The sequence below is a fragment of the Nycticebus coucang genome, chromosome 18 (genome assembly GCF_027406575.1).
Source record: "Nycticebus coucang isolate mNycCou1 chromosome 18, mNycCou1.pri, whole genome shotgun sequence".
Lineage (NCBI taxonomy): Eukaryota > Metazoa > Chordata > Mammalia > Primates > Lorisidae > Nycticebus > Nycticebus coucang.
Window position 1 is genome coordinate 50598772 of NC_069797.1, and position 24790 is coordinate 50623561.

Genomic DNA, 24790 nt, shown 5'->3' on the forward strand with positions numbered 1-24790 from the left:
GTTTTTTCATTAAGTTGTTTCAGTCATTGAATTGAATTTTTTGTTGTTTTGAGATACTCAGTCTGGCTAGTATGCGGTGGTATCGTTGAGTTTTGATACTTCTTTTTGTGTTCTAAATACAAATCCTTTATTAGACAGGTGATTTGCAAATATTTACTCCCAGTCTATACTTGTCTTATTACCTTAACATTGTCTTTTCGGTTTTTTTTTTTTTTTTTTTTTTTAATTGTTGGGGATTCATTGGGGGTACAATAAGCCAGTTACACTGATTGCAATTGTTAGGTAAAGTCCCTCTTGCAATCATGTCTTGCCCCCATAAAGTGTGACACACACCAAGGCCCCACCCTCCTCCCTCCATCCCTCTTTCTGCTTCCCCCCCCCATAAACTTAATTGTCATTAATTGTCCTCATATCAAGATTGAGTACATAGGATTCATGCTTCTCCATTTTTGTGATGCTTTACTAAGAATAATGTCTTCCACTTCCATCCAGGTTAATACGAAGGATGTAAAGTCTCCATTTTTTTTAATAGCTGAATAGTATTCCATGGTATACATATACCACAGCTTGTTAATCCATTCCTGGGTTGGTGGGCATTTCGGCTGTTTCCACATTTTGGCAATGGTAAATTGAGCTGCCATAAACAGTCTAGTACAATTGTCCTTATGATAAAAGGATTTTTTTCCTTCTGGGTAGATGCCCAGTAATGGGATTGCCGGATCGAATGGGAGGTCTAGGTTGAGTGCTTTGAGGTTTCTCCATACTTCCTTCCAGAAAGGTTGTACTAGTTTGCAGTCCCACCAGCAGTGTAAAAGTGTTCCCTTCTCTCCACATCCACGCCAGCATCTGCAGTTTTGAGATTTTGTGATGTGGGCCATTCTCACTGGGGTTAGATGATATCTCAGGGTTGTTTTGATTTGCATTTCTCTAATATATAGAGATGATGAACATTTTTTCATGTTTGTTAGCCCTTCGTCTGTCATCTTTAGAGAAAGTTCTATTCATGTCTCTTGCCCATTGATATAAGGGATTGTTGGCTTTTTTCATGTTGATTAATTTGAGTTCTCTATAGATCCTGGTTATCAAGCTTTTGTCTGATTGAAAATATGCAAATATCCTTTCCCATTGTGTAGGTTGTCTCTTTCCTTTGGTTATTGTGTCCTTAGCTGTACAGAAGCTTTTCAGTTTAATGAAGTCCCATTTGTTTATTTTTGTTGTTGTTGCAATTGTCATGGCAGTCTTCTTCATGAAGTCTTCCCCCAGGCCAATATCTTCCAGTGTTTTTCCTATGCTTTCTTGGAGGATTTTTATTGTTTCATGCCTTAAATTTAAGTCCTTTATCCATCTTGAATCAATTTTTGTGAGTGGGGAAAGGTGTGGGTCCAGTTTCAGTCTTTTACATGTAGACATCCAGTTCTCCCAACACCATTTATTGAATAGGGAGTCTTTCCCCCAAGGTAAGTTCTTGTTTGGTTTATCAAAGATTAGGTGGTTGTAAGATGTTAGTTTCATTTCTTGGTGTTCAATTCGATTCCAAGTGTCTATGTCTCTGTTTTTGTGCCAGTACCATGCTGTCTTGACCACTATGGCTTTGTAGTACAGACTAAAATCTGGTATGCTGATGCCCCCAGCTTTATTTTTGTTACTAAGAACTGCCTTAGCTATACGGGGTTTTTTCCGGTTCCATACAAAACGCAGAATCATTTTTTCCAAATCTTGAAAGTACGATGTAGGTACTTTGATAGGAATGGCATTGAATAGGTAGATAGCTTTGGGAAGTATAGACATTTTAACAATGTTGATTCTTCCCATCCATGAGCATGGTATGTTCTTCCATTTGTTAATATCCTCTGCTATTTCCTTTCTGAGGATTTCATAGTTTTCTTTATAGAGGTCCTTCACCTCCTTCGTTAGGTATATTCCTAGGTATTTCATTTTCTTTGAAACTATGGTGAAGGGAGTTGTGTCCTTAATTAGCTTCTCATCTTGACTGTTATTGGTGTATACAAAGGCTACTGACTTGTGGACATTGATTTTATATCCTGAAACATTACTGTATTTTTTGATGACTTCTAGGAGTCTTGTGGTTGAGTCTTTGGGGTTCTCTAAGTATAAGATCATGTCGTCAGCAAAGAGGGAGAGTTTGACCTCCTCTGCTCCCATTTGGATTCCCTTTATTTCCTTGTCTTGCCTAATTGTATTGGCTAGAACTTCCAGCACTACGTTGAATAGTAAAGGTGACAGAGGACAACCTTGTCTGGTTCCAGTTCTAAGAGGAAAAGCTTTGAGTTTTACTCCATTCGGTAAAATATTGGCTGTGGGTTTGTCATAGATAGCTTCAATCAGTTTTAGAAATGTGCCACCTATGCCTATACTCTTCAGAGTTCTAATTAGAAAAGGATGCTGGATTTTATCAAATGCTTTTTCTGCATCTATTGAGAGGATCATGTGATCTTCATTTTTGCCTCTGTTAATATGGTGGATAACGTTTATAGACTTGCGTATGTTAAACCAGCCTTGCATCCCTGGGATGAAGCCTACTTGATCATGATGAATGACTTTTTTGATGATAAGCTGTAATCTATTGGCTAGGATTTTGTTGAGAATTTTTGCGTCTATGTTCATGAGTGAGATTGGTCTGAAATTCTCCTTTTTGTTTGGGTCTTTTCCTGGTTTTGGTATCAGGGTGATGTTTGCTTCATAGAATGTGTTGGGGAAGATTCCTTCTTCCTCAGTTTTTTGGAATAATTTCTGCAGTACAGGAATAAGCTCTTCCTTGAAGGTTTGATAGAATTCTGGAGTGAAGCCATCTGGACCAGGGCATTTTTTAGTTGGAAGCTTTTTTATTGTTTCTTTGATCTCCGTGCTTGAAATTGGTCTGTTCAGGAGGTCTATTTCATCCTGGCTAAGTCTAGGGAGAGGGTGTGATTCCAAATATTGATCCATTTCCTTCACATTGTCAAATTTCTGGGCATAGAGTTTCTGGTAGTATTCAGAGATGATCTCTTGTATCTCTGTGGGATCAGTTGTTATTTCCCCTTTATCGTTTCTGATTGAGGTTATTAGAGATTTTACTTTTCTATTTCTAGTTAGTCTGGCTAATGGTTTATCTATTTTATTAATTTTTTCAAAAAACCAACTCCTTGTTTCATTAATTTTCTGAATGATTCTTTTGTTTTCAATTTCATTGATCTCTGATTTGATTTTGGATATTTCTTTTCTTCTACTGAGTTTAGGCTTAGATTGTTCTTCTTTTTCCAATTCCATAAGATCTCTTGTGAGATTGTTGATGTGCTCTCTTTCTGTTTTTTGAACGTAGGCATCTAAAGCGATGAATTTTCCTCTCAAAACTGCTTTTGCAGTATCCCACAGGTTTTGGTAGCTTGTGTCTTCATTGCTGTTATGCTCAAGGAAGTTAATGATTTCCTGTTTTATTTCTTCCTTCACCCATCTGTTATTCAACAGAAGATTGTTTAATTTCCATGCCTTTGGGTGGGCTTGAGCATTTTTGTTAGAGTTGAGTTCCACCTTTAGTGCCTTATGGTCTGAAAAGATACAAGGTAAAATTTCAATTCTTTTGATTCTGTTGATATTTGTTTTGTGTCCCAGGATATGATCAATTTTGGAGAATGTTCCATGGGGTGATGAGAAGAATGTATATTCTTTATCTTTGGGGTGGAGTGTTCTATATGCATCTATCAAGCATAGTTGTTCTAGGGTCTCATTTAAATCTCTTACATCTTTGTTTAATTTCTGTTTAGAGGATCTGTCCAGCTCTGTAAGAGGTGTGTTAAAATCCCCTGTTATGATGGTATTATCAGATATCATATTGCTCAGACTGAGTAAGGTCTGCTTCAAGAATCTGGGAGCATTTAAATTGGGTGCATAAATATTTAGAATGGAAATGTCTTCTTGTTGTAGTTTTCCCTTGACCAATATAAAGTGACCATCTTTGTCTTTTTTTACTTTAGTTCCTTTAAATCCACATGTATCTGAGAATAAGATTGCAACTCCTCTTTTCTTCTGAATTCCGTTTGCCTGAAAAATTGTCTTCCAACCCTTGACTCGGAGCTTTAATTTGTCTTTTGAGGCCAGGTGTGTTTCTTGCAGACAGCAAATGGATGGCTTGTGTTTTTTAATCCAGTCAGCCAATCTATGTCTCTTCAGTGGGGAATTCAAGCCATTAACATTTATTGAGATAATTGATAAGTGTGGTAGTATTCTATTCGTCTTATTTGGTGAGAGTCCATTGCTTAGTTTTATCTTTTGCATCAGTGTGGAGGTTAGGTTTTGTCCTTTGATTTCTGAGTTCTTACTTTGCTGCTGATCCATTGTGGTGGTCAGTGTGCAGAACAGGTTGAAGTATTTCCTGTAGAGCTGGTCTTGTTGTGGCGAATTTCCTCAATGTTTGTATATCCGTAAATGATTTGATTTCTCCGTCAATTTTGAAGCTTAGCTTAGCAGGGTACAGAATTCTGGGCTGAAAATTGTTCTGTTTAAGTAGATTAAAGGTAGATGACCATTGTCTTCTTGCTTGGAAAGTTTCATTAGAGAAGTCTGCGGTAACTCTGATGGATTTGCCCCTGTAGGTCAACTGGCGCTTACTCCTGGCAGCTTGCAGAATCTTTTCTTTTGTCTTGACTTTGGACAGGTTCATCACAATGTGTCTTGGAGAAGCTCGGTTAGAGTTGAGGCGACCTGGGGTCCGATATCCCTCTGAAAGCAGTGTGTCAGTCTCTTTGGTGATGTTTGGGAAATTTTCTTTTATAATATTCTCTAGTATGGCTTCCATTCCTCTGGGGCATTCTTCTTCCCCTTCTGGAATTCCTATAACTCGTATGTTGGAACGCTTCATAAAGTCCCATAATTCTGACAGTGAACGTTCTGCTTTCTCTCTCTTCTTTTCTGCCTCTTTTACTGTCTGAGTAATCTCAAGAACTTTGTCTTCTACCTCTGAAATTCTTTCTTCTGCATGGTCTAACCTGTTGCTCATACTTTCCATTGCATCTTTAAGTTCCCTAATTGACTGTTTCAGTTCCTTCAGGTCTGCTATATCCTTTTTATATTCTTCATATCGTTCATCTCTTATTTGATTCTGTTTTTGGATTTCCTTTTGGTTATTTTCCACTTTATTAGCAATTTCCTTCATTGTTTCCATCATTTCTTTCATTGTTTTCAACATGTGTGTTCTAAATTCCCTTTCTGTCATTCCTAACATTTCTATACTGGTGGAATCATCTGCAGTAGCTACCTCATGGTCCCTTGGTGGGGTTGTTCTAGACTGGTTCTTCATGTTGCCTGGAGTTTTCTGCTGATTCTTCCTCATGAGTGATTTCTTTTATCTGTTTCCTTGCCCTAATTTTCCTTTCACTTCCTCTTGCTCTTTACATTCTTGTGCCTGTGGAGTAAGGGTTACAGGACCAGAAGGGTGAGAAGGTTGAAGAGCAAAAAAAGGGGATGAAAGAAAGGAGGACCGAGTGATAAGAAAAAAAGAAAGATAGAGAAAGGAGGGGGGTGGGTATAAGGAATATTGACAAAAAGAAGAGAGGCACAGAAAGAGGGAGACAGGGCAATATAGGTGTACAGTAGAGTACTTCGACACAACCTTAAAAAACCCCACCTTATGGGGGTGCCCAGTTGCGTGGTTCCCTTGAGGTCAGCAGCTCTTTGCTAGCCTGATCAGACACAGTACCCCACCTCCACCAAGTAGAGAGGAAAGACAAAAATGCTATAAATCAAACCAAAAGAAGCAAACAGAAAACTTTACGGGGATAAAATTGGATGAAAAACCAAATTATATCGGTAGAAACACTAGCAAAAATGAAGTTGAAGTTATTTAGAAAGGCAGCAATGGGAAATTATAATTAAACTAGGAAAATTGAGAAAGAAAAAGGGATCTGTGTGGAAAAGATTGAAATTAAAAAAAGAAAAGAACATCAGCAACGTCAAAATAAACAAACAAAAAAAAAACAACCAAACCAAAAAAAAAAAAGAAGAAAAAAATACACCACCAAAGACAAAGCAGTTTGTATATGTTATTGAATATTGTCTGGGCAACACGTGGTCTTCTGGGGTATGAGATGTTAGTCATAGTTCTGATACGACTGGTGGCTGCTGATTTCTCAAACCCCAGCAGGTAGACACCCTAAATCTCTCTTCAGCCTACTTAAAAGGCACTTTGAACTTGTAAACTTGCTGAGCAGAAGCTTTCCCAGCTTTCTCGCTGGAATCGCTGCTGAAATGGCTATCCACTTACTCAGTGTGCCAAAACCGGTCTCAGTCTGCCCCCGAGGGTCAGGGGTGCAAGGCGGCTCAGACCCCACCCTTAGGCTACTTGGTTGCTGGGTTACCAGCTCCCACCCGTTTCTAGCTCTGCGACCCTGAGGGTGGAGCTTGCCTGGGCAGATCACTGACAATGGATCCGTGTGACCCACCGCCAAACACTATTAGCTCCGTCTGGCTCAGCGGCTCAGACTGGGGCCCTAGACAACGGCCAAAGTTCTCCGCACTCCCGCTCAGGCCTTCCCCAAGGCAGTTCAACTCAGTGCCAAGTCCAAGGACATCAAAACAGTTCACAGGTAAGGCCTTTCTGGTTTGCAGTCTCGCTGCTACTGAACTTACAGTTGTGGGCGGGTTTAGACGGATTGAACACACACGACCACTTGCCGGTTTTCCACTGTTTTAGTCCTCCTCTTGGGGTCCAGAAGTCTCTCGCTGACTCCCTGTATCTTCATAGGAGTGATGATAGGCAGTTCCCACCAGCCAGAGATGCCTGGAGTCCTATCTCCCCAGACTCACGGTGCCCAGATGCAAGGAAGCTGTTACTCGGCTGCCATCTTGCTCCGCCTCCCTTAACATTGTCTTTTCAAGGAGCAGAAATTCTTATTGTGATGAAATCTAATTTATCAATGTTTTTCTTTTATAGCTTTTCAATATCATAGCTAAAAACTTTCGCTTAACTCAAGATCACACATTATTTTGACAAGTTGTATAGTTGTAAATCTTTTGAGATGTCTGTGATCCATATCCAGTTAATTTTTGCATAGGATGTGAGGTATGAACCAAAGGATTTTTAGGGTTTTTTTTTGGCATATGAAAAGCTCATTGTTTCAGTACTATTTGTTCAGAGACTTTTTTTCTCCACTAAATTGCTTTTTCACCCTTATCAAAAGTCAGTTGACCGTATATACAGACCTATTTCTGTTTGTTGGTGTGTTTATCTATATTCATTTCAAAATCCCGTGTTGATTAATATAGCTGTGTAATATATATCTTGGAGTCAGGAAGACTAAGTCTTTGAACTGTGTTCTTTTGAAATCTGTTCTGCTTATTCTATATCCTTTTCAGTCAACATGTGAATTTAGAATCAGCTTAGGAATTTTTACCAAAAAATCTGCTGTGATTTTCATTCAATTATATTTAATCTATAAATCAATTTGAAAGGGATTGACATTTTAACAATTAATTTTTCTTATTCATGAAGATGATACATCTGCCCATTTGTTTAGTTCTTTCTTTAAGGAACCTTTTGTCATTTTTCTTTCTTTCTTTTTTTTTTCTTTTTCTTTTGAGACAGAGTCTAACTTTATTGCTCCCAGGCTGGCATCACGGCAACCTTAAATTCTTGGGCTCAAGTGATCCTCTTACCTCAGCCTCCCGAGTATCTGGGACTATAGGCGCTGGCCACACCACCTGGCTATTTTTAGGGACAGGGTCTCACTCTTGGTCAGGCTGGTCTCAAACTCCTGAGCTTAGGCAATCCACTCACCTCAGCCTCCCAGAGTGAACATTTTGTCATTTTCCAGATATCAGTCCTTCACATCTTTTGCCAGATTTATTCCCAATTACTTTGTCATTTCTTAAGGCATTGTAAATAGTGTTTTTAAATGTCAATTTCTGGTTGTCACTAGTATATAGAAACACAACTGATTTTTTTATATTGATACTGTGTATTCTAATCTTGCTAAACGCACTTACTAGCCCAAATGACCTTTTTATAGAAGCAATCAGATTTTTTACATAGACAACTATGTTTTCTGGGAATAAAGATATATTTGCTCCTTCCTTTCCAATTTGGAGTCCTTTATTTATTTATTTTTTTGCTTTATTACGATAGTTAGAACTTCTAGTACAATATTGAACACAAGTGGCCAAAGTAGACATACTTACCTTGTACCTAGTCTGTTTGAAGCAGCTTTTGCTTTTGTTGTTTTTTTCTTTTTTCCTTTTTAAATTTTATTAATTATCACGTGGAGATTTGAGTATAAATCTTCTGATAAGAACTTTTTTTCCTGTAGAAGTTTAAAGGTATTATTTTTATCCTTCTTGTTGTTCAGAAGCTCACTGATACCCTAATACCTTTCTTTTTTTATGTGGACATATATTGAAGCTTTTAGTATCTTTATTGCAAGAGTTCTAAAATTGTTTAATGATGTACCTTGGTATAGTTTTTTTTGTTTGTTTGTTTGTTTGTTTTTTTAGTTATTAAGCTGGCCTCACATGGTCTCTCTTTTGTTTTTTTTTTTTTTTTTGTAGAGACAGAGTCTCACTCTATCGCCCTCGGTAGAGTGCTATGGCATCACACAGCTCACAGCAACCTCCAACTCCTGGGCTGAAGCGATTCTCTTGCCTCAGCTTCCCGAGTAGCTGGGACTACAGGTGCCCGCCACAACACCCAGCTATTTTTTGGTTTGCAGTTCAGCTGGGGCCGGGTTTGAACCCGCCACCCTCCATATATGGGGCCGGCGCCTTACCGACTGAGCCACAGGCACCGCCCTCTCACATGGTCTCTTTAAATATGGAAACTGTATTTTGGGCAGAGCATAGTGATTCACGCCTCTAATCCTAGCACTTTGGAACTCTTTAAAGATCTATATCTGTGATCCATTTCCCGTAGAGGACTGCAGGCGCCCACCACATCGCCTGGCTATATTGTCATTGTTGTTGTTGTTGATGATGTAATTGTTGTTTAGCAGGCCCGGGCTGGGTTCAAACCCGCCAGCCCAGGTGTAGGTGGCTGGCACCCTAACCACTGAGCTATAGGCACCAAGCTTCATCCAGTATCTCATTCAACATTATCTTTCTCTGTTCTCTATATTCTCTCCTTTAAGAATTCTTATGAGGCCGGCACAGTGTCTCATTCCTATAATCCCAGCACTCGAGGGAGGTGGAGGCGGGCGGATTGCTTGAGCTCTGGAGTTCAAGACCAGCCTGGGCAAGTGAGAAACCCCATCTCTAAAAATAGTCGGGCATTGTGGCGGGTGCCTGTAGTCCCAGCTACTCAGGAGGCTGAGGCAAGAGAATCACTTAAGCCCACGAGCTTGAGGTTGCTGTGAGATATGATGCCATGGCTTTCTATCAGGGGCGACAAAGTGAGACCCTGTCTCACAAAAAAAAAAAAAAAAGAAGAAGAAGAAGAATTCTTATGAGACATTTATTAGATCTTTGCATTTTATCTTATTTTAACCACTTATTTTCCATTTTCTGAGGTTTTTTTTTTTTTAACTGTGTTTTAGGTGTTCTTCTTAACATTTATCTTCCATTTTTCTAATTCTTTTTAGCCATGTCTAATCAGTTATTTGTTCTATACCTTTGTTCATTTTTCAATAGTATTTTTATTTTTTCTTTACCAGTTTATATATGGTTATTTTATAGTCTGTCTTTGACAATTCCAGTGCCCCAAATATTTGAAGTTATTAATTTCTGCTGATACTTGCTTATGGTAGATTGCTTATTATGTTTGATACTTGTGCACTTAGACTTGATAAAATCTGTGGGAATGCTGAAAGACCTGAGTTGAAGATAACTGTTTCATGATATAATTTAGGATTGTTCTGCTAGGTTCGGGGGACACTAGACGAGTAGTCTGCAACCACTGTACTATCTTGTCCTGGGGATTTCCTGACCATAAAGGGGAGGGGAAATTACAACTTCACACTTACTCATGGGGGCAGGCCTGTGATTACAAAATCCTAGAGAAGCCTCTCCACCCAAAGCCTTGATAGAAAAGGCTTCCATGTAGGTCTTCTTTGCACATACTCAGGTTTTTTCCCCACCCAGCCTGTCATTAAAGTTGCAGCCTCTCTCAGGGGTTTTGGTCTAATAGAGGACTTTCCAGTTAGGCTCTCCCTTGTAATTAAATGGTAACTTTTACATAAGACGAATCAATTTAGTTTATATATGTGGTTGACTAATATTCTGTATAAATGTAAGAAAAAAAAAAAAAACTTAGAGAACAGCACTCCCTAGGTGGAATCTTAGCTTATCAACTAGTGTACCCTGGATTGTGAGTATGTCAAGGTATTCTTCCCTGTAATACTTGGGACAAACAGAGGCCTAGGGCTGGGTACATCCAGGGGATTATTCCGCTTGTGTTGCGCAGATGATCATTTTCTTTCTGCTAGAACCATGAAAAAAATCACAGAATATTTTTCTTAAAATGTTAGTCCTGGGCGGCACCTGTGGCTCAAGGAGTAGGGCGCCGGTCCCATATGCTGGAGGTGGCGTGTTCAAACCTAGCCCGGCCAAAAACCAAACAAAAAAAAAAAATGTTAGTCCTTCAGGCGGTGCCCATAGCTCAGGGGGTAGGGTGCCAGTCACATGCGCCAGGGCTGGTGGGTTCGAACCCAGCCCCGGTCTGCTAAAAACAAAAAAACAGCTAACTAGTTGTGGCTGGCACCTGTAGTCTGAGCTCAGGAGGCTGAGGCAAGAGAATCTCGTAAGCCCAAGAATTTGAGGTTGCTGTGACACCATGGCATTCTACCGAAAGCAACAAAGTGAGACTCTGTCTCAAAAAAAAACCAAAACATCCTTCAAGGTTTGTCTTTTTGTTTGTTTTGAGACACAAGTGCCCCAGGCTAGAGTGCCATGGTGATAGCCTAGCTCACAGCAACCTCAAAATTCTGGGTTCAAGTGATCCTCCTGCCTAAGCCTCCCAAGTAGCTGGGACTGCAGGTGCCTGCCACAATGCTTGGCTTAATTTTCTAGTTTTTGTAGAGACAGGGACTTGATCTTGCTTAGGCTGTTCTTGAACTTCTGAACTCAGACAGTTCTCCCACCTTTGCTTCCCAGAGTGCTAGAATTACAGGCATGAGCCACCAAACTGGCCAATCCTTCAAGATGTTTTGGAAAAGACAGCATACTATATATTCCTCTCTAATCATCATAGTGTTCCCAAGCATATTAAAGGTTCCAAAAGACCTTGAATTAGGGAAAGTTTCCCAAACATATTTCATCGTGGTACTTTTTAACAAAGCGTTAACAGCCTATTGAATCCAAGGTTTCTGTAATCATTGATCCTCTGTGAGGTTATATTCTCTGGGTTGACATTAAGAGTCTGTAAACCTGCATGAGCTGCTAACTGAGCTGGCTATATAGTAGATAAGTGTGTAGGAAAGTTATGGATATAAAAGTACACCTTTTCATGGAGGTGAGCTGTGTGAGTCCAGTATTTATTAAGTATAGGCCAGGCAATGTGATAAATAATTCATAATATCTTCCCATTGTCTCTACCCCCCAAAAAAAAATTTTTTTTTTACCCTGGCCTAGGGCCCGCATGATCTGGCTACTTCATCCTCCTCAGATCTCATCTCCCACAACTCTCACGCTCGGCACCAGCCACACTGAATCTTCAGTGCACCAAATTTATTCTAGCCTAAAATCCTCTGTCTTATCCTTTCCTTTGCCTAGAATATTCTAGCACTAGGTTGTCAAATGGCTGCCCTTTTGTCTTCGTGGTCTTACTTCACTGAGGCCTTTTTTCCCCACCGAATCTCAACCGACTCTCCCTGTGAGTTCCTCTGTCATTGTATGACCTTGCTTAGTTTCTCCTGCCAGTAGTCTACAACCTTTGTGAGAACAATGAATTTCATCTTCTCTGTGTACTACACTATCTTTAGCCTCAGCTATTGAGATACGAAATGCTTGATAGATAGTTGTTGAATGAATAAAAGAAGAGACTTATAACTTGCTCATGTTCACAGCTAATAAATGGCAAAGCTGAGTTTCAGACCTAAGTTCCTGAGAATTCTATGTTCATAGGACCACACTGTGTCTAAATGAGTGTTGTCCCATTCCCCTACTACCTGATAATTCAGAATGTTGTTAGAACTTTCTTTTGGAATTGCCTTAAGGATCCGATTTATTCCTTTTAAATTTCCTAGTGGTAGCAAATCTTGATTCTTTGAAGATGTCTTTGATTTTTGGAAATACCTAAAAGTTATTCAGAACCAGATCTACCTAATGAGATGGATGATCAAGGTAGGGAAAACTGTTGCTGGGAACAGAAAGAGTAATTCTGAAGTGACCACGAATGATGAGCTTTTCATTTAAACTTGGATCTGAGGTTGAGCATGATGGCTCACATCTGTAATCCCAGCACTCTGGGAGGCTGAGGCAGGTGGATTGCCTGAGCACAATCGAGACCCCCCCATTCTCTAAAAAAATATCCGGACGTTGTGGTCACTTGTAGTCCCAGCTACTTGGGAAGCTGAGGCAAGAGAATCGCTTGAGCCCAAGAGTATGAGGTAGCTATGAGCTATGGTGCCACAGCACTCTACCGAGGATGACAAAGTGAGACTCTGTCTCAAAAAAGTAAAATAAAATAAAACTGGGTCTAATAAAGAGTTTTAGGGTGGGCACTGTGGCTAGCGCCTATAATTCTAACACTTTGAGAAGTCAGCACAGCAGGAGGACTGTTTGAGACCAACCTGAACCAGAACAAGACCCGTGTCTCAAGAAAACAAAAACGAAGAAGAAAATCTATAAAAATTAGCTGGGCTCCGGGTGTGGTGGCAGGTGCCTATAGTTCCTGCTACTTCAGAGACTGGGGGAAGATGATTGCTTTAACCCAGGAGTTTGAGGTTGCTGAGAGCTATGATGACACTCTATCCTGGGTAGCAGAGCCAGATCCCTATCTCAAAAAAAAAAAAAAAGTTCTAAAAGAAGATACCAAAAACAGTTTGGGGATTGTGGCAACATTACAAGAACATACACATCATACGTAGAACCTCCCAAGTGGATTTCTTTGGGACTATATTTCCATTATGTGGACTAAGAAATGAGTTTTTGTTGCTTTCATAGTTATACCTGATAGAGCTAAAAATCAGTTTCTCATTTGAATGCAGATGTTTAATGCCTGAAAATGAAATTCTCAGTTTATTGCATAAAACTAAGAGATGCCTTTGGATAATTTTATCTTGCAAAACTTTGGGCTATAGCTTTCAGCTTTGTTATTGGTCATAGAATACTATAAAGAAGGTGGACTAGCCAGGAAAGAAATTGAGTATAAAATGTAAGATTTTTTTTAAGTGTATTACCTGAAGCAAATGATTAGGATAGGTGCCAAACCCTAAAGATACTTTGATTGATAAGTTTGCATCTCTGTAGTTACAACTTACTGCATGTTTAGTAATGGTTTGGGGGTTTTTTGTTTGTTTGTTTTTCCATTTCAGATACCATTCAATTGGTTTTCTTTTGACTTTCTTCTTACCAAACCTGAAATTTGGGGATATGTTCTAGGAAGGATTGGAGTAGAATTACTAGTTTTTTCTTTGATTTTTTTTGTGCTTAAATGAGGGAACTCTTTTGGAGAAGATACATAGAGTAGAGAGTAGCATTAACTTCTTTGCTTTCCTTTGGAAAGGAAATAATGTTTAGCTAGAGACAATTGAGTTGGCTTTCTTTTAAAAAGGAAATAGGGATATATATGTATAAATGTTATCTCCTACAATTATTGAAATACAATAGAACTCTGTAAGTTGACCACCCAAGGGACTGTTAACAAACAGGTCAGCATACAGAGATTGCCAACATAAGGAATTAATTAGGCCTACTGTACTGTTACATATATAGGTGTGGGGCATGTCCATTGTATGAAAATTAGATCAACTTTAGAAGATGGTCAGTGTAGGGAGGTGGCCAACTGTGGCGGTTCTTCTACTATAGTTAACATCTAAAAAATTGTGTCTAAAATTTAAATTCTTACACTCTAGTTTCTCTTCAGATGGTATAAATCTTACACATTTTAAAATTTTAAATTCTCCATTAATCCTTCCTGAACTTTTTAATGGTGATTTTTAAATGCATTTGTATTTTCTGGATACTCTAAAATGATACAGAAATTTAGTTTAAGAGATGAAAGGCAAATTCATAAATCATCTTGTTATGTGTATTTTACCACAGTTTTTTAAGAAAATAAATCTGGTGTAAATCCTTTGTTTTTTTTTTTTTTGAGACAGAGTCTCACTATGTTGCCCTTGGTAGAGTGTCATGGCGTCACAGCTCACAGCAACCTCAAACTCTTAGCAGTTCTCTTGCTTCAGCCTCCCAAGTAGCTGGGACTACAGGTGCCCCAGGTGCCCGCCACGCACCTGGCTATTTTTTTGTTGCAGTTGTCATTGTTGGCTGGTGCTATAACCACTGTGCTACAGCTAGGGTACATTTATGAGCCTGATGCAAATTCTTTATAGAGAAATAACATCTAGTTTAAAGCAAAACTTGCATTATTTGATGGTCTTTTGATTCAGTGTTCTTTTTTCATCTTCATGATTATTATCATTAATCTTAATTAGCTAACATGATAGATAATAGATGTGTGCCTCATGGAAGCAGAGGGCTTCATTTTGACAAAGACGTTTAACTTTTCATTATAAAGTCATCATTTCTCAGGGCTAGGTTTAACATTTGTCAGATCTCATTTAGAATTTGTGCTAAGGTCTTTTAGGTGGCGTCCATGAGCACTGTGTCATTACTTTTATGTTACTGGTTTCTTCTACTTCAAAGGCTGAACGTTTTTCACAACCTAAAGGAAGAGCAGAGACTGGTTCGGGATGTTCGACGGTTATGATAGCTGCAGTGAGGACACAAGTAGCAGCTCCAGCTCTGAGGAGAGTGAGGAGGAAGTGGCTCCTTTACCTTCTAATCTCCCAATTATCAAAAACAATGGACAAGTCTACACGTACCCAGATGGTAAATCAGGAATGGGTGAGTGTTTTAGCCTTCACCTATTATCCGACTTCATGTTAAGGGTGTATTTTCATTTGATTTCTTCTGTCATTTCCTGTCCTTAGGACTTTGAAAGGACAAGGGGAAGAGCTAGAGTCTGAAACTTAACCGTTCCAGATAAGATCACTGAGTTTGTGTGTGATCTCTTTGCCTACTGCCTTGTGGTGGAAAGCAAGTAGAACAACAACAACAAAAGACTATTAATCCTTTAAGATTGTTGAGGAGCTTAATGTGAATGTAAATTGAGTAACTGGCTAAGAAATCCCTTTGTTTTTTTGGGCTGGGTGCAGTGGCTCAGGCCTATAATCCTAGCACTCTGGGAGGATCACTTGAGCTCAGGAGTTTGAGACTAGCCTGAGCAAGACTAGCCTCAGAAAAACTGACACAGGAGGATCTTTTGAGCCCAAGAGTTTGAGGTTGCTATGAGCTATGATGCCATGGCACTCTACCAAGGGTGACAAAGTGAGACTCTGTCTCAAATTAAAAAGAAATCCCTATGTAACTGAAAGTGCATAGGATCAATAGACATAGAGTCGAAAGAGATGTCAAGGTAGGACTACCTCTTCTGTAACAATTTCTTTTTCTCTTAAGACAGGTCTCTGTCTCATGGGCTAGAGTGCAGTGGCATCGTCATACCTCATTGTAACCTCAAACTCCTGCATTTGGGCAATTCTCCTGCCTCAGTCTCCCAAGTAGCTGGGACTACAGGCCACCACACATGGCCCAGAAAACTTCTTGTAAGAAGTTGTTATGGGCCAGGCACAGTGGCTCAAGCCTGTAATGCTAGCTCTCTGGAGGCCAAGGCAGGAGGATCGCTTGAGCTCAGGAGTCCTGAGACCAGCCTGAGCAAGAGTGAGGCCCTGTCTCTATTAAAAATAGAAAAATTAGTTAGGTGTGGTGGCGGGCATCTGTAATCTCAGCTACTCGGAGTCTGAGGGAAGAGTATCACTTCCACCTAGTTGAAGGTTGAGGTTGCTGTGAGCAATGATCTAGCCACTGCATGCAGTCTAGCCTGGGGAATAGGGTAAGACTGTCTCAAAAGAAGTTTCCTGTTTCAAAATGCCTGGTGAAAGAGTATTCTCTCACTCAGAAAGTAGTGTCATTTTTTAGTATCTCTCATTATTAGAATATTCTTTATATTGAACCAAAATTATGCTTGCTCTTTTATCTTTTGGTCTTAACTTTTGTTGTTTAAAGCCAAATTGAGTAATTCTAATCCTTGTTCTATGATTTCTCTTTTCTCGATACTAGAACACTTAGTTCTGAGAATACCCATGTGGTCAGAAGTAGCTAGACAGTAGGGAGAGAGGACACTTGGCTCTAGTGTGTTTTCAGAACATACCAAGGAGCCGTAATTGCTTCGCCCAGTCCTGATGGTATCACGGTGATTTAATTCATCAATATTCTGGTCTTCTGCGGATACTCAGATTATGTAGTGGTAGGGTGACCGCTTGTCCTGATTGATTTGCCTGGGAGCATCCTTGTTTTGCTATTGAAAGCGCCACATTGTAGAAAACACCTGAAGCAAATGGTCAGTCACCCTGTGTGAGCACAGAGGAAAATGCAATCTTTATCTCCCTTTTTCAGGACGCCATATTTCCATTTGTGCCACTTTTGCTTTTTTGAAAAAAATGCTGAATTTGCAAATAACTGATAATCCTTTGATCTTAATCAAATAAACTAAAGCAGTTTAAAGCAGTCTTGTGTTTTGGCAGTTGATTTTTCTTCTTTTTTTTTTTTTTTTTCTGAGACAGAGTCTCATTTTGTCACCCTTGGTAGAGTGCTGTGGTGTCATAGTTCACAGCAATCTCCAACTCTTGGGCTACAGTGATCCTCTTGCCTGCATTTTTCTTTTTTTTTTTTAGTAGAGATGGAGTCTCGCTTTTGCTCAGTCTAGTCTCGAACTCGAGAGCTCAAGCAATCCACCTGCCTCGGCCTCCCAGAGTGCTAGGATTACAGGTGTGAGCCACCGTGCCCAGCCTAACCTTTTCCTTAATTTACTTTTGGTCTTAGAAATTTCTGATTGCTAATTCTGTCACCTAATGATGAATGCTTTGTCATCAATAATCTTCCAGTTTTGGGCGGCGCCTGTGGCTCAGCGGGTAGGGCGCCGGTCCCATATGCCGGAGGTGGTGGGTTCAAACCCAGCCCCGGCCAAATTAAAAAAAAAAAAAAAAAAAAAAAAAAATAATCTTCCAGTTTTATATCATTTTCAGTTTTGATAATTCTGCCTTATTGGTTCTTATTCTACTCTTTTGATTAAAAAGTTGAAAATCACAAGGTTTGATACACATTCTTATAGACTGTATCAAAAACTTTCATTTACCAGGACCCACTAGTGTGGTCATCCTACCGGTTAAAACCTGAGTATCTTCTACTCTAGCTGAAATTCCTCAATCCTGATTGACAAAGCTCCATAATGGAATTGATCAAATATGTTAACTCCTCTTATTTTATATTCTTCTCATGCATGGTTTAGTTATATCAGTCTGGTAATCTTACCATAAAATGAAATAAGGCTTATTGAAGCTTTATTAATGCTAGCATCTGTTTTAAATACTAGAGATCCAGAAATGAACAACACGAAATAAGGTCCCTGTCTTGATGGACCTTGCATCCTAGTCATGGAAATTTGCTTCTGCTGTATGTACTTCTTTTTTTTTTTTTGAGACAGAGTTTCATTCTGTTACCCCAGGCCAAAGTGCCCTGGTGTCAGCATAGCTCACAGCAGCCTCAAACTCCTGGATTCGAGTTAACCTTCCTCTTTTAGCATCCCAGCTAGCTGGGGACTATAGACACCCAGCTATTTTTTCTATTTTTAGTAGAGATGGGGTCTTGCTCTTGCTCAGGCTGGTCTGGAACTTTGAGCTCAAATGATCCTCCCGCTTCAGCTTCCCACAGTGCTAGGAATACAGGTGTGAGCTACCACGCCTGCCCTGCTGTAGATTTTTTTACGATAAGAAACCATTCCAATTTTTCTATGAGGCACCCTTTGTTCATCTCCAATCTTCTGTCACTTTTATCTTTTTTCTATGATTTTCATAGGTTTGTAAGTATGGTCATCCATGGGGGATTGGTTCCAAGACCTCCTATAGTCGCAGAAATTCTGAGATTCTCAAGTCCTTTATGTAAAATGGTATAATACTTGCATATAGCCTGTACATTTCTTACCGTATACTTTAAATCAGCGGTTCTCAACCTGTGAGTCGCCACAGGAACTGTATTAAATTAAAGGGTTGCGGCATTAGGAAGGTTGAGAACCGCTGCTTTAAATTATTTCTAGATTACTTACAATACCTAATATAATGTAAATGCTATGTTATACTTGTTATACTGCATTGTTTAGAGGATAATGATAAGAACAAAAAGTCTGTGCATGTTCAGTACAGATTCAGTGTTTTTTCCCAAATCTTTTTAATCCACAGTTGGTTGATCCATAGATACAGAGGGCTGGCTGCACTGGTTACAAGTCCCTCTAGTTTACCTGTTCATATAGACTTTGACTCACAAAGGCAGTTAGTTATTTGCTATATAACTTCCTGTTTATTTGTTCTTCAAAAAGAATTTCAGTCTTTGTGAGCCTTGTTCTGATTCTGCCTTTCTGATTATTGTCCGTTTTACCTTAGAAGTCAAGCTATTTCCCACTATCACTGGTCAGAAATATGGTGCCTACATCAAGCTTTGAACCTTTTCCTTCGTTCTTGTCCCTTAAACATAACTTGAAGAAATCCTGGTACTGCACTTAGCATTTTTTCAAGTGTTAGCTCTTTTTAGGTTTCAAATTCCCTGGTATTTTTTTGTTTTGAGCGAGAGTCTCAGTCTTTTCCCAGGCTAGAGGGGTACGGCATCAGCCTAGCTCACAGCCACCTCAGGTTTCTGGGTTCAAGCAATCCTCTTTTCTCAACCTCCCAAGTAGCTGGGACTATAGGTGTGTACCACCATGTGCAGCTAATTTTTCTATTTTTTTGTAGAGGTAGTGTGTCTCTCAGGCTGGTCTTTACTTCTGAGCTCAAGCAGTCCTACCTTGTCCTCCCAAAATGCTTGGATTGTAGGTGTGAGCCACCACATCTGGCCTCTTTGCAGTGTTTTAAAGTCTTGTGCTACACTTGGCTCTGAATCCTCCATTGTGTTGCACTTCATTTCATTGTTTATTTATAATCCTTTAAAAAGCTGGAATTCATAACATATATAGAAATGCTTGGCACATGAATTGCTAATGAAGTGTTAGTTGAATCTGATACTGCAATGTATCTTGTGACCCTTTTTATAAAGCCTTTCAGAGCTAAGACTATCAGACCTTATAGAGCCTCTCACCGTCGCATCATACCAGTCTTCTCTCTAGCTTTTATTACACAGGTTTCTTTATCATTCATACAGAGATAGAAGACATTTTTAAGGAACATTTTTAAATTAAAGTCTTTGGATAGTTGGAAAAACTTATTAAAACTTATTTAGATAAAAATATTGATTTTATTATATGATCATAATATCAGTGTTTTTTTGTCTTGTTAATTAGCTACCTGTGAGATGTGTGGGATGGTTGGCGTTCGGGATGCTTTCTACTCTAAAACAAAGCGTTTCTGCAGTGTTTCGTGTTCCAGAAGTTATTCGTCAAATTCCAAGAAGGCAAGCATTTTGGCCAGACTTCAGGTAACGGTACAGAAACCTTCTTATTCTTTATATGTGTTCTATGGCTTTCGTTGTTTTTTTCTGTCATTTGATTTTAATTCACTGCACTCCACCTCTGCCCAATTGGCCAGTTATTATCTTAACACCCTCCAATTTTAGGAAATGTGTAAGCTCCAAAGATTGTTCTATGTCTAAAATTGAAACTATTTTAAATGGACATAAACTGAGTTGTTTATGTAAGTGAATTAAAAATACCTATAGTTTTTCCACATAAGTATAAATACAGTAAACACATTTTTATATACAGAAACTGAACCCATTTTCCTTATCCCCTTGTTTCCTTTTAACATGAAGATAGTATCTTTAACATTTTGGGGGAAATGATTTAATGTCTGGTTGTATGTTACCACATCCTTGCTTTGTACTTTTGAGTACAACCTATTTGATACCTTGACCAAATGTATTTGGTTATTCCAACTAATCTTTTTGAAAACATTCATGGTATGGAAAGAAAATCATGTTGCTTTAAATGTTCATCATGGCCTGTTTTAGTCTATGCCTACAAAACAACTGGAAACTTAACTAAGTCATTACTCTCATTGCGGATAAACAACTTTTAAAAGGCACTACATGACTGATTTTGCAATATCTGTTATTGAATGATCACATTCTTCTTATTCTTGTTTAATTTATTATTGTGATCATTATATAGCACTGAAGGGTTATTTAAATCCTCCAAATTAAGGAAATACATCACTCAGATGTATTTCTATATTTCAGAGAGACAGTGCCTAAAGATCCCGAGCAGTGGTCTGTGCCCACATGGATGGCAGTTTGTCACACTGTGAATTTGGCCCATGGTCATTTTGTCATTGATCTTTTGCGTTAGCACTAAAGGTATAAACCTCAGTCACTTGCTCTTTGAACATTAAATTATCTTTTCTTACCATATAAATAGCAATGCTTGGCAGCCTGCATGAGTGAATAACCACTGGTTCTGTCTACTATAAGAAGGAATCAAGTACCCACCACAGCCTATATTTTAACACCTTATGGGATATAATGTTTATTAACATATTAATTTGCATATTGCTATTTTAGTCTGTGCCAGCTCTGCTACTCATACTAGATATGTACATTGTAGCAGAACTCCAGAAAAAATTTTTCATGTTAAAATTTCTTGTATGTTTCCTCTGCTTTAATAATTTTCTAAACCCTCAATGTTTACTTAAGCAGAATGAGTAGTGTGCAGTCAAGTTAAATTTCAATGGTGGGGGGGGTAGAAAAGAATCCTATTTACTTAACTCTTCTTGTTTTAGGGTAAGCCTCCAACAAAGAAAGCAAAAGTTCTTCAGAAACAACCTTTAGTTGCTAAACTTGCTGCATATGCTCAGTATCAAGCTACCTTGCAAAATCAAGCAAAGACAAAAGCAGGTAATATTGGTGAATGTAACAGGTGAAGTACTTATCAATTCATTTAGTTTTAATTAATAACATTTCAAGTTTCTAGTCTGTTTAACTAAAGCTGTTTCTATACCTTGTTAGCAATTAGGACTCAGACTTCCTGATGATGGTTTTGATTTCAGTAAATGATACTCTAAAAAGAATAGTTGCATGCATGAGTTCTACTGCTTATGACAGTTACCTTATTTTTTTTATTTGGTTTATTTATCTTTTATGTACTGATACTCTATTCTGTGGCTGGTAGACAGCATTGTGGAGATAATTGGCAAAGAAATGGGACATATAGCAGGCTTTAAAGGGATTGAGAAGAGGAAAGTAATAGAGACTGAGGAAAAGATCATTTCTAGTGGAAGATTGTTAATAGGAGTACAGGGGTAACAAGGTAAATGGGAAGTAAGGCAATTAAAAATGCTGGGGAAGGTATTAAATGGAAATGGTAGATGTTAGGTGGATAACTCACTGAAGCTGAGTGGGAATAAAAACACCGACGCAAGCACAGCAGTGTTATCCCGGACACTTCTTTCACCTGTTCTTTGCTCCCCCTAACTGAGAGCTTGTATTTCACTTTCCAAGGAGCATGTGTGATATATAGAACAGTCAATGAAACTGCTATTTGTCTGCCAGTATGATATAAGCTAAAGGTCATATTATTTAGAGAAGTTCTTTAATTCTTACAGAAAAATAGAAAATTTTCCTTCAAAGGGCTAAATTAATTTTATGTCCTTTCACATTTTAACAATAATAGCCTTCTTATAAATCAGATATTTGAGAATTGTAATGTATCTAAATTTGTTTTATTTCAGCAGTCTCCATGGAAGGTTTCAGCTGGGGTAACTACATAAATAGCAATAGCTTTATAGCAGCTCCAGTCACCTGTTTTAAACATGTAAGTATGGAATTTCTCACCTCCTTATTTTAAAATACTTAGTCATTGTTTAAAAACAAAAAAACACCTAAGCATCTTATATTTAGAAGATGTTTGTTTCATACCTTGTCATTGAAAAGCTTCTGTTACATTATTATACTAATAGCTAAAAATAACTTCTGTAAGTTTTATAAGTGAAAGTGAAATTGCAATTTGAAATTATTTAAAACAAGGGAAAAGTATTAGTTTCATACAATTTTTATGTTAGTTGCATCATACAAAATTGCTAATTTTGCATATCAAAAATAGTTGACATTGTCAGATGATTCAACCTGACAGAAACACGTTACCTAAATCTGTAACTTGACCTGATAATTCAAAAAATAAAAGATCTTTCTTCCAATTTTGTTTTGTCTCCAAATGTAAAATCACAAAGAAACTATTAATAATGTAGTATCATGAGCCAAAATATGTGATACACATCGTGAGAAGCCCTTTTAAAAGGTGTTCTTCCCCAGGTATTAGTGTACAGTGAATAGCTGAGTAGATAGGATGACAGGGAGAAACCAGTTTTGTCATAAGAAAGGATGTGAACTGAACCTTAAAGAATAAATAGAAACCTGGCTTGGTGCCCATATCACAGTGGTTACAACACCAGCCATATACACCGAGGGTGGCGGGTTCGAACCTGACCTGGGCCAGCTAAATAACTGCAACAAAAAAATAGCACTATAGGTGCGGTGGGCACCTATAGTCCCAGTTACTTGGGAGGCTGAGGCAAGAGAATCTCTTGAGCCCAAGAGTTTGAGGTTGCTGTGAGCTGTGATGCCACAGCACTCTACCAAGGGTGACATAGTGAAACTCTGTCTCAAAAAAAAAATAAATAAATAAAATAAAAATAAATAGAAACCAACCAGGTAGAGCCTAGATGGGAAGCTCTTCAAGGATAAGGAAACCGTGTGAACAGAGTGGAGGCAATGGACTCTTAGAACCCTTCTCCAAGGAGAAGCTCTACTGACTCCAGGGCAACGTCTGAGCCATTTTGCAGACGTGATGATCCCCCAAAACCACTCCCCCTCTAAAATCAGAAAAGCATAAAATGTCAGAAGTCCACACAATTTCTCTTCCATTTTCTTTACTCTTCTCCCCATGTAGCCTTTGACCTTATTAAAATGCTTCTAGAAGAAATAGCTTAGACTCCCTTCTAGTCCCGAGTCCTTTCACCACCACCACCACCACACACACGCACACACATACGGTATGTTTTTTCTTCCAGGCTTTCTTTCTTGCTAGGGGTCCATCTCCTCTGAGGTTGCTGTGAGCAACAACAGTCTTTTTAACTCCCAGTCCTCTTCCTCACCTCTGACAGGCTGGGGCTCCAAGCCTCATGCCAGAGTGGGGCTCCAGAAGGTTCAGGCAACTCCATTACCTTTCCAGCCTACTTGCCCACTTTCTAAACTCCCACTGCCTTCCAGTCACTGTAATGATAAGTGCTCTGTCCCTCACTTAAGCTGACCCTTTTGCTCCCTAGTAGGTGAGTTGACTGAATATAAGATGAGCTATAAGCTCAATACTTTGGTGGGGGCAGCACCTATGGCTCAGTGAGTAGGGCACCAGCCCCATATACTGAGGGTGGCGAGTTCCAACCTGGCCCCAGCCAACCTGCAACAAAAAAATAGCTGGGCATTGTGGCGAGCACCTGTAGTCCCAGCTACTCGGGAGGCTGAAGCAAGAGAATTGCCTAAGCCCAAGAGCTGGTGGTTGCTGTGAGCTGTGACGTGACAGCACTCTACTGAGGACAACAAAGTGAGACTCTGTTTCTAAAAAAAAAAAACTACTTTGGTGGGTTTTAACACCTTGAAAAGGGCATTCATTATATAAATGCCTAACTAAGGGGGCCAAGCAGGAAGTCAAAGTGTTGGTGGGTTTTAACACCTTGGATTAAGCCTTTATTAATTCAAGGGGAGATTTTGCTGTTCTGGAGAGCACTGAGTCATTTAAAAAACTTTGTATTTTCTCCTTGTTTTTGACAAGTCAAGATACTTGCTGTAGACTAGAAGATGGTGATAGATATCTAATACGTGAATATGAATTATTCACCCAATTTCAGGTTATGATTGACTCACTTAAAATCATTTAAGAGAAACAGCCTCCCTCCAAGGGGTTAAATGTCAAAATTAGAGCTGATGCATTCAGACATAAATGCCATCAGGACTCTCCACGTATGCCCATCACTGTGCTGCCTGAAGTCTCATTTTATTCATTCTCAGAATATTCCTGATAATCTTGTTCTGCAGCAATGTTATCTTTTTCTACACAACACATCATCTTGTTTAATTTTATTTAAATATAATAATGGATAGGTATTAATGTAGAACACAGCATTTACAACTCTTCAGAATAACTTCTCAAGTGTTTGATGTCTATCAGAAGCAAGCTCTGGATGTGACAGTGCAGTATTGAGTGGGGGCTGTAGGTGCCTTCTCCCAAGTGGATACAGGGTCCTTTATGCTGTCTCGAAAGTAGGGTTGACAAAGTGGCATCTAGACAGAGCATTCTCTCCCGACTATTAGAACAAGTTCCAGTATTTGTGTTAAATATTGAAAGTTTCTCCCTGTGCATGCTAGAATTTCTCTTGTTCTCTTCCTCAGTCATTTTGATGTGGCATACTCAGGGCATAGGACTGAGAGGCACGAGTTATGGGACCTTAAGGGATATCTTAAGGTGCTATCAGGTTGCTTAAATGGATTACTTCATCCTCAACAACTGTTCTATATGATTAGTGTAATACTGCAGACATAGAAATCTGAAGCCACTAGCTTCCCCTTC

At 39.0% G+C, this 24790-nt stretch overlaps 1 protein-coding gene across 10 annotated transcripts in view; it reads left to right on the forward strand.

Annotated features, from left to right (window-relative positions):
* Positions 1-24790, forward strand: part of MBTD1 (mbt domain containing 1) — a 93713-nt gene that overhangs the window by 30688 nt on the left and 38235 nt on the right. For 4 of the 10 annotated variants that reach the window (XM_053570464.1, XM_053570465.1, XM_053570463.1 and 1 more), the window contains exons 4-7: positions 14782-14982; positions 19520-19659; positions 20952-21066; positions 21900-21982. In XM_053570464.1, the coding sequence (XP_053426439.1) occupies positions 14829-14982; positions 19520-19659; positions 20952-21066; positions 21900-21982 (492 nt within the window). In that variant the 5' untranslated portion in view covers positions 14782-14828. Of the gene's footprint in view, positions 1-14781; positions 14983-19519; positions 19660-20412; positions 20530-20951; positions 21067-21899; positions 21983-24790 lie in introns of those variants that run through there. The other 6 variants (XM_053570467.1, XM_053570469.1, XM_053570471.1 and 3 more) reach the window with 4 other exon arrangements.